This window comes from Tamandua tetradactyla, chromosome 8, assembly GCF_023851605.1.
Source record: "Tamandua tetradactyla isolate mTamTet1 chromosome 8, mTamTet1.pri, whole genome shotgun sequence".
In the NCBI taxonomy this organism is placed as follows: domain Eukaryota; kingdom Metazoa; phylum Chordata; class Mammalia; order Pilosa; family Myrmecophagidae; genus Tamandua; species Tamandua tetradactyla.
The window spans coordinates 122,495,017-122,509,116 of NC_135334.1; the positions used below are offsets into that span (position 1 = coordinate 122,495,017).

Sequence of the window (14,100 nt, forward strand, 5' to 3'; positions counted from 1 at the left end):
ATTCATCCCTGGGAGTCCTCTACCACGTTGCCAGGGAGACTTTCACACCTGGATGTCATGCCCCACTTAGAGGGGAGGGCAATGATTTCACTTGCAGAGTTGGGCTTAGAGAGACTGAGGCCACATCTGAGCAACAACAGAGGTCCTCCAGAAGTAACTCTCAGGTATGCCTATAGGTAGTCTAAGCTTCTCCGCTCCCTACATAAGCTTCACAAGAGTAAGCCTCATGACCGAGGGCATGGCCTATTGATTTGGATATCCCTGAAGTTTGACACAGTATCAGGGGATTCCCTGATGGTAAGGTTTAATGGTCTTTCTCTCCTCCCTCAGGGAACTTTGCCAATACTTTTTGGTTATCTGCTTAATATACTCTAGGATGTTTCCAGGCATTACAATAATCTATACAGGATTAAAAGACCTCTTTCTTATTCTGTGCTCCCTGTGTTTCAATGGTTCAAATGAGCTATACAGATACGTTGAATTAGATTATGCACTACAGAACATTTGTTCCAGATCAAATAAACCTTTCTTCCATTGCTCCAAAGAGTACGTGTGGTTCTAAAATATAGATGTTCTTAGTCTACCAATGCTGCCAGAATGCAACACACCCGAGATGGATGGGCTTTTGATAAAAGGGGATTTATTTAGTTGAAAACCGTATAGTTCTTCAGAGCAAAGGCAGCTAACTTTCCACTGAGGTTATTTCTTACGTGGGAAGGCACAGGGCGATCTCTGCTGGCCTTCTTTCCAACAACTTTTCCAGGGTGATTCCTTTCTGCATCTCCAAAGGCCTGGGCTGAGCTGCGAGTGCTGAGATGAGGTATGCTGAGCTGCTTGACTGTGCTATGTTGCATTCATTGCAGCAGGCACGCCTCCTAGCCAACTGCAGATGTAATCAGCAACAAATGAGGTTCACATGTCATCGGCTCATGTCCACAGCAATATAACTAGGCACCTTCACCTGGCCAAGTTGACAACTGCCTCTAACTACCACATGTCCACCCCTTGTCAACTTGGCAACTATATGCATCACCTTAAAGAATATTAAGGTGCAAGAAATTCTCTTCTAGTTGTGGACCTATGAATCTCAAAAACAAATGATCTGGAGCCAACATGCAAAGGAGGACATTCACAGGATACAGGTTTTCATTTCCATAGGGAGAAATTGGAAGGAACACAGGGGTCACTAGACCCAAACCGTTCTGAAAACCTCCAGGGCAAAGAGGAGGTATGCTGAGCTGCTTGGGCTGTGCTACGTTGAGTCTCTCATTTAAGCACCAGCCAATTAAATCAAATGTCATTCATTGCAGCAGGCTCGCCTCCTAGGTGACTGCAGGTGTAATCAGGAACAGACGAGGTTCATGTACCATTCACTCATGTCCACAGCATAGCACTAGGCACCTTCACCTGGCCAAGTTGACACCTGAACCTAACTACCACAACAGACACTGTCTTCCTTAACCCATGTTCTGAATTACTTTAACCCAAACCTGTTCGGCTTCATTCTTATCTCTAAATATCAGGTTATATATATAAAACAGCCTCTCAAAATCCAGAAATAATCACCATTCCGGACTTAATGTGTCTGCTCTAAAAGCTTACAATCTAGGCCCCTGTTTTCTTAGCATTTTCTGTAGGAGGCCATAACGTTGTTGTTTTTTTGTTTCTGGCTTATTTTGTCTCACCAAATGTCCCACATGTCCACTCACATCATAGCATGCCTCACGACTTTGTTCCTTTTTATAGCAGCACAGCCTTCATTCTTAAGTATACACCATCGTTAATCTACTTCTCTGTCAGTGCATCCTTCAGCCACCTGCATTCATCAGGCATCATGTAGAGAGCCCAAAGTCCACAGTCCATCAACATTCTCAATTTTAGATAATTTCATTGTTCCCAAGAGAAAGAAAATCAATAAAGACACCCTCACCAAATAGGAAATCTAAACCTTCTCTTAACTGTTGCCCCTTCCCCATTATTTACCTCTGCCGTTGCTGTGGTAGTGCTGATGGTTTTCTTTTGAACATTATTGGAATAATTGTGAGCACTTGTTTTAACGTAGGAAAATCTTTTATTCACTCAGCAACTTAAGAAGCACTCAGGACATATAAGACTCGGGGCTAAGTATTGCAAGGACATAAAATCAGACATGGATGCTACCATTCAGAATAACAGTGGCAGACACTTATTTAGTGTCATTATAATCCCTTCTATTGAACTAATCCTCAAGCATTACATTAGACCAAGCACTGAGTTAGACCCTGGAAAGACAACTGTAAAGATGCCACTGCCCTTGCTCTCAGGAGCTTACGTCTAATTCAGCCAGACAAGTAAATGAGAAATTCCAGTACCATGTGCTAAGGCCAGTAATAAGCGCAGGAGTTGGGACACTGTGCAGGCTGGGGCCAGACAGAAGCTGACATATGTAGCGAGCAATGACACAGGACAACCTGGAATTGTGTGTGTGTGTGCGTGTGTGTGTGTGATCCAGGATGAGGGAAGAGCTTTGTGCAAAACCCTGGAAATGAAAGCCCAGGATTGCAATGGACATTCTGGTTTATAGAGCAGTGCAAACTGATGCCACTAAATTGCTGAGTCAAGTTCCTCCATCCCTTATTCCCAAGTTCAAGAAGGGCTCCCGGCACGGACATCACCCGGAGTGTGGCTGAAACAGAGTGCTCTCTACCAGATAACCCCAGAGCCCCATCCTAGCCCACCCTGAACACTCTCTTGGGGGTCTTTACATACTTATCTTACCATTCATTCAGTCAGGCAATCAGCAAGTCCTGTGCCAGACTCCAGAAGCCAAGAGGGCCACGTGGCTTCTCAGAAGAGGTCTGGGGCAGTGGGCCACATCTCTGAATCCCACACAAAACCCAAAACTGTGCTTTGCACACAATGGTGCTTTCAGTCTACTAAATATAAAACTAAAAGCAAATAAGTTCATCTGACGGCCCCACGACTCTCTCAGCCCACGTCCTCCCCATCACCTGCCCCAGCCCCTCCGCTACTGCATTATCAGGCCCCCCCGCCCCTGCCTGGACCCGCCCCTGGCAAATGCAAGCAGCCAGCAGCCCAGCACCGGCGGAAGCTTAGGAGCAGGACTCGGAGCTCAAAAGAAGCTCGGGAGTGAGAACCACGCGGTGGCTTCCCGTTTCAGCTTTATGATCTCCAGCAAGGCACTCGCCGTGCAGCAGCCTGTTTCCTCATCTGTAAAAGGAGCTAATGACAGTTCCTTCCCGGGATCTGCCGAGCGCGAGCGGGAAACCGGACCGTCGCGGGAAGACCAGACCGCGCGGCCGGCACACAGACGCCACTGGGCGGCGAGGAGGACGGCGGCCCGGCAGTCCTGAAGTCCGGACTAGGGCCTGCAACCGCAGCAGCCAACGGCCTGCCGCAAGCGGCGAGAGAGCGCGGCGCTGCCCCTGGCGACGCGGGCCCCGCCCCGGCCTCCGCAGGGACAGCCGCCTGCGTCACCCGCGCGGCCCGCGGCCCCTCCCGGGCCGGCCCACACATGGCGGGAACGTGAGGGGGCGGGGCCGGCTCGGCGCCGCGGGGGCCAATCGGGAGGTGCCCAGCCAATGGCAGAGCGGCTCCGGGGCCCGAGGGGCGGGCCGCCGAGAGGCGCGGCGGCGTCATGGGTCCATGGGCGGGCTGGGGGCGGGGCCCGAGGGGCCGCTCGGGGCGGAGCGGCGGGGCCGGCGCAGACGCGGCGGTGATGGCGGCGGCTGGGGCGATGGCGGGCGCGGCGGCCCCGGCACCGGCGCTGGGCGCGGATGGCGCCTCCTCGGTTCACTGGTTCCGCAAGGGGCTGCGACTCCACGACAACCCGGCGCTGTTGGCGGCGGTGCGCGGGGCGCGCTGCGTGCGCTGCGTGTACATCCTCGATCCTTGGTTCGCGGCCTCCTCGTCAGTCGGGATCAACCGGTGGAGGTGAGGGGGGGCCCGGGGCGGGGGCGCGGGCCGGGGCGCGCGGCCGGGGCTCCGGGGGCGCCCTCGGACCAGGAGGCTTTGCCCCGACCGCGGCGGGAAGACCCCGGCCTGAGGGAGGTGGGCAGGGAGACGGAGCGGGTCTCCAAGGGCGAGAAGCCGGGCCGGGGTCGCCTTAGGGCGCTCGTTCGCGCGCCGGTGGGCGAGGGCGTAGCCTCTGACCCAGCGCTGTCGCGGGTGCGGTGGCCCCTGTGCGCCGCACTGTGTCCCGCGGGACACCTGTGTTCCTCCAGCCCAGCTGACACCCCTGCGCCCTAGGAAAGCGAGGCTGACCTGCCAAGGACGTGCAGCGAGGGGAAGGCACAGCGGGGCCTCCTGCCCCCGGGCTCTTCCGGGTGTGCCGGGGAGGGCAGGAAAGAAGATCTGCGCGGTGTGACGGCAGGGCGGATTTCTCTAGTAGGATCTGAGGCTCCTGAAGGTCATCCCTAAACCCCGGGTTCTCCGAGTCCCATCCTGCCTTCCCCTCCACATCGACATCTGGGGTTGTCTAGAGATGCTGGTCCTGCACGATCATGACAACCCAGAGGTGTCCTTTGTACCTGCGTCCTGGAGCAGTACTTCTCTCATTTTGGAGAATTCCCTAGCAGCCGCGAGCTTGCTCTAAAATAAGAACCAAACAAGGCATCACCCCCTTCTTCCTCTTCTCATGCGTTGGTTTTAAAGGACACTCGAGCCATTACAGGTTAGACTAATATGCGCTGCCGTGCTAAGTTTTGGGAACAGGAGGGCCCCTCCTGAGAGGACTCCCAGGAGATGCATTGACAGGGTCATGAGGAAAGGATTAACAGATAGGGAGCTGGTGTTTTATCTCTGTACTAGTATCCAAAACCGAGGAGTTTTGAGACATCACGTACCCAGCTCTCTTTAACACACCGCGGAGCAGTTTCTTGGTTTGTTCGCATCGTTGGGGCCGGGTGGGGGGGTGGGGGGGTGGGGGGTGGTTCTGCTTGTGGCCTTTCTGCGTCCCTAAGCTGCTTTAGTCCCAGGAAACATTAGCTCTTAACACGCTGTTCTTTCAGCACCAAGGTTTTGCTCTGCTGGGAGAATGAGTGCCTCTAGTAATGGGTCTAATAAATGCCCCCTCCTGCCACATTTTTATGGAGGGAATGACTAAAGATAATCCCGTGGAGAAGCTGCCCACACAGTTTTCAGTCTGCTCTATTGATCTCTCTGCTCCAGTTTCTATAGATAGGAGGTTGGGTTTGACAAACATATTCAAATGACCATCCGTAGAGATGTCATTGAACCAGGCCTCAGACTTTGCCCCCTCCTGTGGCAGTGTGCCAGTCAGAGCAGAGTAAATAGAATCTCCCTCCCTGCTTGTTACATTGTCACCAAGGAGTTTCTTCTTTTATTGGGTTTTGCCAGATATTTCATAGAACTACCAACTTCTTTGTGGTAGTTGGGGAGATTAAAAACAAAACCCTGTTGCTGATTAAACTTAGATTTGCTGGAAACTAGGTGTTTATGGATTTTTGTGGGTCACCCCTTTGTGATTGTGCTTTTAAGCAAGTGAGGGAAAAAAGGAAAGTGGCAGTTCAGATGCCTGAGTAAAATTGTGGAGTCAGAGGTCCTATAGGAATGTAGATGTTAATTGAGCAATTACTTAATGAATGCCTAATATCTGCTAGACACAGTCCTAGGTACTACTAGGGATGTAGCAGTGAACAAGCAGACATGGGGCTCTGAGAAACTACATTTTAGTGGAGGGAATACAAGTAAGCAACCATAATTCAGTAGAACTAAGTGCCATGAAAAAAAAAATAATAAATAGTGGGTGGGCTAGAGCAGTAGTTCTCAATCTTGGCTTCATAGTGAAATCACCTAAAGATCTTTAAAAGATGCCTGGCCCTCACTCCTACCCCATCCCCTCCCCCGATTCTAATTTTTTGGGAAAAGGCCTGGGCAGCAGGCCATTTTTAAAACTCTCATATGCAACTGAGCTTGAGAACCACTGAACTAGAGAGCCACAAACCTGAGCCCGACCCCCTGGCAGATGCGTTGCAGTGCACTGGCAGGCCGTCTTAACTAGCTTGGCGTTCAGATGAGAGAGGTGAAATAGCACAAAACAGGTAGAACGTGAGGCCCTGGAAACAGGCGTACTCCTGCCACCCCCGCCGCACTGTGCTCCCGGGGTCTGGGGAGAGGCAGTGGTGCACGCTGTTATGCACACACGGCTGGAGGCAGGGAGGGTGTCGAAGCCTCACATACATCCGCAGAGCTACAGTCTGTCATCTTCCAGCGGCTGGTTTTGAATTTGGGAGAATTGTGCTGCTTCATGACAGTCCCAGCTCTGTAACTGCTGAGCTGCTGTATTTGAGAAGCGTCCCTAGGAAGGGTGGGCCCAGGCCGTCTGCAAGGGGTGGATGTGATCTCCGTAACCCTTCTGTACTGCCTGTACTGACCTCTGCCCAGTTTTTTTCCTGCAGATAAAATCAAATTAAAATAACCATGAATGACACTCTCTGAGAGTAAATGAAGATAGAGAAAAACAACCAGAAATATGTATATTATTGATTGGGGTGGCAGACGAGCATACTCCTTGACTTGGGGGTAGTAGGGACTTTGTGGTTAATTGTAGCTATATGAACCTCAGGAGGTTTTTTTGTTAAAGTGGCTGGCTTTGCCATATTCCCCAGCCTTACCTTCTCCACATATGCTGCATCTGGAAGGAAGTGCTACAATCAAAACAAAAAAAATAGGAAAATGTGACAGTGTCTAGATTTTAAAATAGATACTTGAAATAGGCCCTTGCAGTTTTCATTACTTTTCTCTCCCTACTGCAACTTAGGTAGGTGTTGGCAGCAATGTTCCTCACATTTTATTTAAAACGTCTTGTCCCTAGCTCTGTGCTGCATCTGCATTCAGGAGCTAGTAGGACAAAGGGAGTTGGTAGAAATGTGTACAAACTTAATGGGTTCTCTCTCAGTCAGTATAACTCAGAATTAGTAAATGAGGTGAAATGGGAACTCTCCAGGGCGCCTGGTGGAGCCAATGATTTATCCTTCCACATGCTTGGAGCTAAACAGTGTTGATTGTTCTGAGTCGTTCTTTTCTTTTAGAACCTGGTCAGCGAGAAGAGGGTCGAGAGCTATGGGCTGCTGGCGGGGAAATTCGAGTTTCTCTGAGCTGTTCCCACTTGTTATTTCACTGTTTTGCTGCTGGGGAAACCGTTTCAGTTTGCCCCAAAGGGAGAAAACCTTCATCTTTGAAATTAAGAAAGAATAAATATATTTTTATCTGAATGATACTTAATCCTGCCATGGATTGTAGGTTTGAGTTAACCTTTTCCAGGAGGCTTAAGCCCTCTTAATTCTTTAGAAGAAACCAATTACTATTTATATCCTTTGTAGCCAGCCTGGACTGCCTATGGTCTCATCAACAACAAATAAACAAAATTTTCCTCAGTGCAAAATCTGCCATTCCTGGTAAGACCTTTCCTAAATGTAAGTACTCAACCAGAGGGACCTGCCTGTTTTATTCTAAAGGACTAGCCCCCTGGAGTCCCTGAATTTCAGAGTCCACCGTGTATTTTTGGAGATCCCAATTTGATTTTCTCTGGTTCTGTCTGCCTCTGGCTCTAAGGCACTTATGTCATGTAATTCTATACACATGTGGTCTGAGCCAAAGGGTGAGCTTTAACTGCTCACACAGGACCACGTGCTCTGAATTTTGGCCATGTGAGTTGGGAATGATCAAGGGTAAGGTGGCGCCACCACCCGCCATCCAATGCCTAGGCTAGTTTTCTTTAGAATCCCCCCTCACTGGGTAGGTAGAAACTGGCCATGTGGAGAGGAGAGTGCTCAGGGGGTGCAAAAGCCCAAGGTTCTGCCCCAGTAGTTTGCCAGGTAGCAGACTGCTCCAGGCGCCTTTGGAAAGCTGTCACCCGGCAGGCCTCAGTGGTACCATAGTGGCTTATCTTTCCCAAGCAGGCCTTGACTCAGGAGGGAAGCGCGAAGCAGCACAACCTTTCTAAAAGGCCAAAGAAGAGGCAGAAACCATGATTTCAAAGAAGAAAGTTTAGTAGAGACAAACACAGAAAGACAACTTGTAAACAAAAACCAGAAGGAAAGTTCCATTTTCTAGGGCACTGCTTCTGAAACTTTAATGTGCCGATGAGTCCACAGGTGACCTTGTTAAAGTGCAGATTCTCATTCTGGAGGTTGGAATGGAGCCCGGGAGTCTGCATCTCAGCAGGCCTCTGTTGAGACCAGTGCCGTTGCTCCACAGGCCACACTCGTACCAAGGACCTGGCAGCAGAGGTGTTGGCGTTTGAGTCTGGCCCATCCTATTGACTGAGACCTGCACAGAACTACCTTGGTGCTCAGGTGGGAGTCCTGGTTGAAATGCAGTGGTGTTCAGTGATTAAAAAGACTCTGAGGGCGGGCCACGGTGACTCAGCAGGCAAGAATGCTTGCCTGCCATGCCAGAGGACCCGGGTTCAATTCCCGGTGCCTGCCCATGTGAAAAAAAAAAAAAAAAGACTCTGAGCCTGACTTGCCTGGGTTTGAATTCTGGCCACTTGCTAGGTGTATGAAGTTGGGCAAGTTTCTTAATTTCTCGGTACCTCAGTTTTCTCATCTGTGAAATGGAAATAATAATAGTACTTACTTTATAGGACTGTTGTGAGAATCACATGAGGTAATGTTCGTTAAACAAGTAGAACATGTTCATTATGAATCCTTATTAAATTTTAGTTATTAATATTAGTATTAGTATTTAGTTGCTGAGTTCAGAGGCCTTCTGCCTTCCTGCCTCAGCCATTAACATTTCTTATCAAAGAAAACATTCTCCTGGAGTTACCTGTCCCTCAAAGAAGCTGCAAGGAATCTCCTTTTAACAAGTGACGTCTAGAAATAAAGTTATGTAGAAGGCAGCTTGCTACATGTTCTGGAGCCTAAATTTCATCTGTATTTTCAACCATATTTATAGTTTGAAATCTAACGTCCTGCTCAGCCTGGTAAAATGGGAAGGAAGAGGTCCCCAAAGTGTGTGGCAAGCACATTTCTGGAGAGATGCCGATGGAGGACTTTTGTCCTGGGGTTGTAGAATTTAAATGCCAATGTTATCTCTAAATGTTCTACCTGGCAGGGCCCAGGTTTCAGGTGGCATGAGGCTCTTTACATGTATCACTTACTTTCCTTCTGTGGGGAGTGGCAAGGCCTTGTGAGAGGCCAGCACAAGTGCGTCACTCCTGTCTCAGCTTTCCTTTTCTGAAGGTGTCAGAGACAGAAATTCACAGAGGTGGAGCTTTTGGTTTACATAAACCATTATTCACCCTGTCAGAGTCTTCCATCCCAAACCCTTAGAAAGTTTCCTGCATGCTCTTAAGTGACTATGAGGCTTTGGGCTGAGCCCTGGCCTCAGCTCATACTGGCATATGGTTCTATGGCATTCATTGTGGGAGTGTGGCATATTATGTACGTCAGAACAGCCTCAGAGGCTGGTTCTGGTTGGCAGCCTGCATGCCGTGGTTGCTCCGTAAGCCTCTGGCAGTCGGGGAATGTGGTGTTCTGCAGAGGAGGCACAGGGCTTCGTCGTGCTCAAAATAAAATGAAATATTTTATTTGGGGAGATACCAAAGGGTAGATAGCGGGGAGTGGGAAGTCTCTGAACTCAGGCTGACCTGTCAGGGCTCGGTACCCCACATAGAAGATAAGAATGTCAGTGGATTATCTGTAGTCAAGTTTGTGTTTGCCAGACACATGAGGTCCTACAAAGCCTCGGCACCTAGGGTAGTGTTTGGTGTGCCACGACCTGGCTTTGGAAATGGGGCGCAGAGAAGAAAACATGGGTTTCAGAGCCTGGCCGACAGCATTATCACTTGATAGCTGTGATCGTAGACTAGTTAGTTAATCTCTCTAGGTCTCAGTTTCCTCATCTATAGAATAAGGATAATAATATTTCCCTTCAAAATTTGTTGAGAGAATCACATGAGAAAGTGTACTTAAAAAGCATAAGAAATACCATCCTATCAAAAGGATCTTCCAAGGCCCTTTTCCTCTTGGATGAGAACCTGGTGGCCAGAGCCTTGGAGTTGTCTGGAGAGGAAGCCGGTTGCCAGAAAACGCCCTGGGAACCCAGTGGGGCCTGAGGACCTGGCCCAGCCTGCCGGGCTGTGGCCCTAGAAGGCTGTGCAGCTCAAAGGTCTGACTCCAGAAGGGAGCGAGCCTGTGGGATCAGGGTAGATATTGCAGTCTTCATCCTCTGATAATGTGGCTCAAATGCTTCCCTGTCACAGTGTTGTACTTTTATTGCACAGTATTGCGGTTTTTCAGGTGGCTTTCTCCCTGTCCTCACAACAGCCTTGTGATGGCCAGGTACATGCAGGGGCTGAGGTCAAGAGGAACTAAGTGACTTGTGAGCACGTACAAACCACAGTAGGAGCCACTCAGGTTCATCCAGTGCTTCCTGGGCTCTGCCCAGGTTCTGTGCTAAATGTTTTTCAGGCATCATTTGATTTTCTTTTTTTAGCAATTCTCTGAGATACGTGCTAACACTAACTACATATCACAGATGATTACAGAAATTAAGTACCTGTCTATGGTCACCCAGTTAGTCAGTGGCAAAGCTGAGATTTCAAATGAGGTAGCAATGATCCACAACCATATCTCGTCTGAGCTAGAACCCGGGCCTCTCCAGTCTCCCTGCTCAGGTTTGGCACAAACAGTGAATCAGTTTCTCCCTGTTTTGTTAGGAAGGAGAACTGCTCTACCTCATGTTCTCATTAATAAGGCCTTTCTGGACTTTGCAGGTTCCTGCTTCAGTCTCTGGAAGATCTGGACACAAGTTTAAGGAAACTGAACTCTCGCCTGTTTGTAGTGCGGGGACAGCCAGCTGATGTGTTCCCCAGGCTTTTCAAGGTAAGTGTGGAGGGCCCCAAAGAAGACCGTGAGTTTTTGCTTTCCAAGGGTCCTCACAGCTTGAATGAGATGATATTCTGACATGGAATAAGACATGGAAGTGCTTGAGGCTGTTCTGACTGTGCTGCTGGAAAAGTTGGGAGCAAAAGCACTGGTCATATTGCCCACAGAATGGAAACTGTCTCTGTGAGACCAGTGTCTCGTTGGAAAGTCCCCAGCTCAGTCCAGACATGAGCTGCGGCAAGTCATTCCACCCTGGACACCACAGGCTCCCTTGGATGTCTGCTCAACTCGAGCCAGCAAGATTTGTTAGGGCTCTTTCTATGCCAGGGGTTTGAGGGCGGGGCTTCCTGTTTATCAGGCAGTGTTTCCCATCTTGCTTTACTTCTCTTATTGTAGAAGTCAGCCTTTCTGAAGGCGCTTCCCTGTTTACCTGGGATGAATGACTGATAAAATCTTCACCTGGGAATTACATAGGTCTCTGTTTGCTCTACCAGATGGCCAGCCCTCCTCCCTGCCACCACCCTCTAAAAACACGTTTTAAAGCCCAAATGGCATCAAAAGTACTCATAGACAGAGGGCACACAAAATTGTTTTTATGCCCCTCTTGAAACCAGCTTCCTTCCCTACTTGTCCTGTGGGAAAAAAACAGGAGGGAAGTCCTCATGTCAAGGCCAAGAGCTTAGCAGACATTTCGTCACTCACTTCACCCACTGTCCCACATACGCACACATGCACAAGTCCCTCAGCCCAAATAATGGCTGGTATTCACTGAGGGCTGACTATGAGTCAGGCAGTGTTCCAGGTGCTTTGTATACATTAACTCACTTACTCCTCACAGCAGCCCTAGGAGGTAGGTGCTGTTTTCTTTCTTACAGATGTGGGAACAGTAACTTGCCCGTGGTCATGAGGCTAAGAAGTGGTGGTCTAGGATTTGGGCTGAGGCTCTCTGACCCCAGAACTGTGTTCCTACCCACTGTACCATATCGATGCATTTGTCTTCCTTCTCCATCCACATTACCCCACAGAGTGATTGCATTTAGAATGGAATCTATGTGAACTGCTAAGCATAGCACCTTGCTCATAGTAAGGGCTCGGTAAGTGTTTGTTGCTGCTATCCTCGGATGAGGGGCGACTCATCCTGCTCAGGACCTGCATCTCACACAGGTGTATGTCATGACCACGTCAGCCTGTGTAAGGCCAGAGCATTTGCCTAGGGATTCAGAGCTTTAAGGGGCCATGACCAGAGACGTGGTTGGGATATGTTTTCCCTTTTGCTATTTGCATACTCTAGGGATTTTGGGGGGTGGTCAGAACAACCTTTCACTCAGCCTACTTTCTCCTAACATTGCTAGGACTCTAGAAATCCTTACCAGAAATGATTAAAGGCTTAGAAGAGAATTCCCTTCTTTGCAGCATGCAGCTCCTCTAGTCTTTGATTTCTCTGACATCTGGAATAAGGATCGCTCCAGAGTCTCTCCCCATCTCTCTGAGACCCATTGGCTCTCTTTGCCACTGTACTCAGGAGTGTTGCTGTGGAAACCATTAGGACACTTCACATAGCACAATTTGCCAAGAAAATGAGGCCACAAGTTTGCGGGGCCATGAGGAGGTTTGAGAAAGGCTTGCCAAGCAGGCGGGAGGTGGTGATCCTGTCCCCTGCTGTCTGCACCAGTGAGTCAGTGCCTCTTTTTGGGACTGAGGACTCCCCTGGGAGCACTGTATTTATAGCTTCCTGCTGCATTCTCCTGTTACAGAAACACAGCAAGTGCACCGGGCTCGCCACCTCTCTCCTGACTCCACAAGAGAGAATCCTACCCTCAGTCTCTGCTTCTGTGCTGTTAGCCTCACCTAACTGGCCTGCCCTCATCAACCTTTAAGAACCTCAGATTATTTGGTTTCCAGTTCGAGTCATTGTCCCCAGATTGTTTTATGGCCATTCTAACATGTCTCTGGACTCAGTCTGTTCACTCTCAGAAAGGAGTCAAGTGTCCAGCTTCCCCCTCCTTCCCCAACTCAGTGTTGAGTGTAACACATTCTCACCTTGCAGGAATGGGGAGTGACCCGCTTGACCTTTGAATATGACTCCGAACCCTTTGGTAAAGAACGGGATGCAGCCATCATGAAGATGGCCAAGGAGGCTGGTGTGGAGGTGGTGACCGAGAACTCTCACACACTCTATGACCTGGACAGGTGAGGGGGACAGGCCCCATGCATCAGATCACCAGTTGGGAGGGTCGTTGATTTGAGCCCCTGCTAAACAGAACTCAGGACAATTCAGCAGTAGAGACACTTGGCATATAACGTGTTACATTTTTTTAGAAGCTGGAGGAGAATGGGCCAGAGTTTTACTCTGGAGAGCTTTACTCCCTTGGGATGACAGAGGCCTGTTAGGCCCAAGTGGTGAAAGCAGTAGGGATCCCCAATATGGTCCTAAGTATGGGTGCAGTCCATCTGCTCCTCATACTCCCACTTCCGTCCCGCTCCTCAGGGCTGTCCTCTGACCTCTGTGGACCCATCCTGTTACCCCCCCCAACAGACTTTTGTTCAAATAGGCCCAATTTTGTTCAAATAGAAACTGAGATGAGTTTCCTGGGCCCCTCCAGCTATCTAGGTTTCCAGGCCATGGATTTGGCTGTTGCTTAGGAGGCCCTAGATATCCTGGCAGGGAGCTGGTAACTGCAGAGCAGCTTCCCTCCCCAGGCGATAGGCAGAGAGTCTGCAAGGAAACCCTCTCCTCCCCTTCCCTGCTAAAGCTGTTATCCTCTTACTTCTGCTGCTAAGCCAGCAGCCAGCAGTGCTCCCTGCCCCCATCTCCCCATCCCTTTGGTAGCTGCCAGAAGGCTAGGTCACACAGCTGTGCACGTGAGTGGGGCCTCAGGAGGAGAGGCTGGGTGTGGAGCTCCTCCTCCTGCCATGTGCCAGACAAGTGGGGAGTTATTGCATGGGCAGCAGCCAAACTCATATGTCTGCTCATGGAGGAAGGGAGTGAGAGAACGATGAGAAGTGAACCTCCCAGCCAGCCAGGTCTTGCGTAAGGCATTTCTTGGCCAACGAGAACCCCAGGAATCTGGCTCCAAATCATCCCAATTCATTCTTATGTAAACAGTCACTTCTCTTAACCCTCCTGTATCTTTCCTTCTTTCATGAATGAAGCTCTATTTCCCCTGCTCATAAAAAAATAGTTTGTGAACTGCAAGTGAGTATTAGTTATTACTGTTAATATTGCCGGCCCATTCTTTCATTT

The 14,100-nt window shown here is 49.6% G+C and overlaps 1 protein-coding gene across 2 annotated transcripts in view; it reads left to right on the forward strand.

The window, feature by feature from the left end:
• The first annotated feature begins 3,709 nt into the window (after positions 1-3,709).
• Positions 3,710-14,100, forward strand: part of CRY2 (cryptochrome circadian regulator 2) — a 36,010-nt gene continuing 25,619 nt past the window's right edge. Inside the window, exons 1-3 of one of the 2 annotated variants that reach the window (XM_077114506.1) lie at positions 3,710-3,933; positions 10,745-10,853; positions 12,904-13,046. In XM_077114506.1, the coding sequence (XP_076970621.1) occupies positions 3,719-3,933; positions 10,745-10,853; positions 12,904-13,046 (467 nt within the window). In that variant the 5' untranslated portion in view covers positions 3,710-3,718. The remainder of the gene's footprint in view (positions 3,934-10,744; positions 10,854-12,903; positions 13,047-14,100) is intronic. The other variant, XM_077114505.1, reaches the window with a different exon arrangement.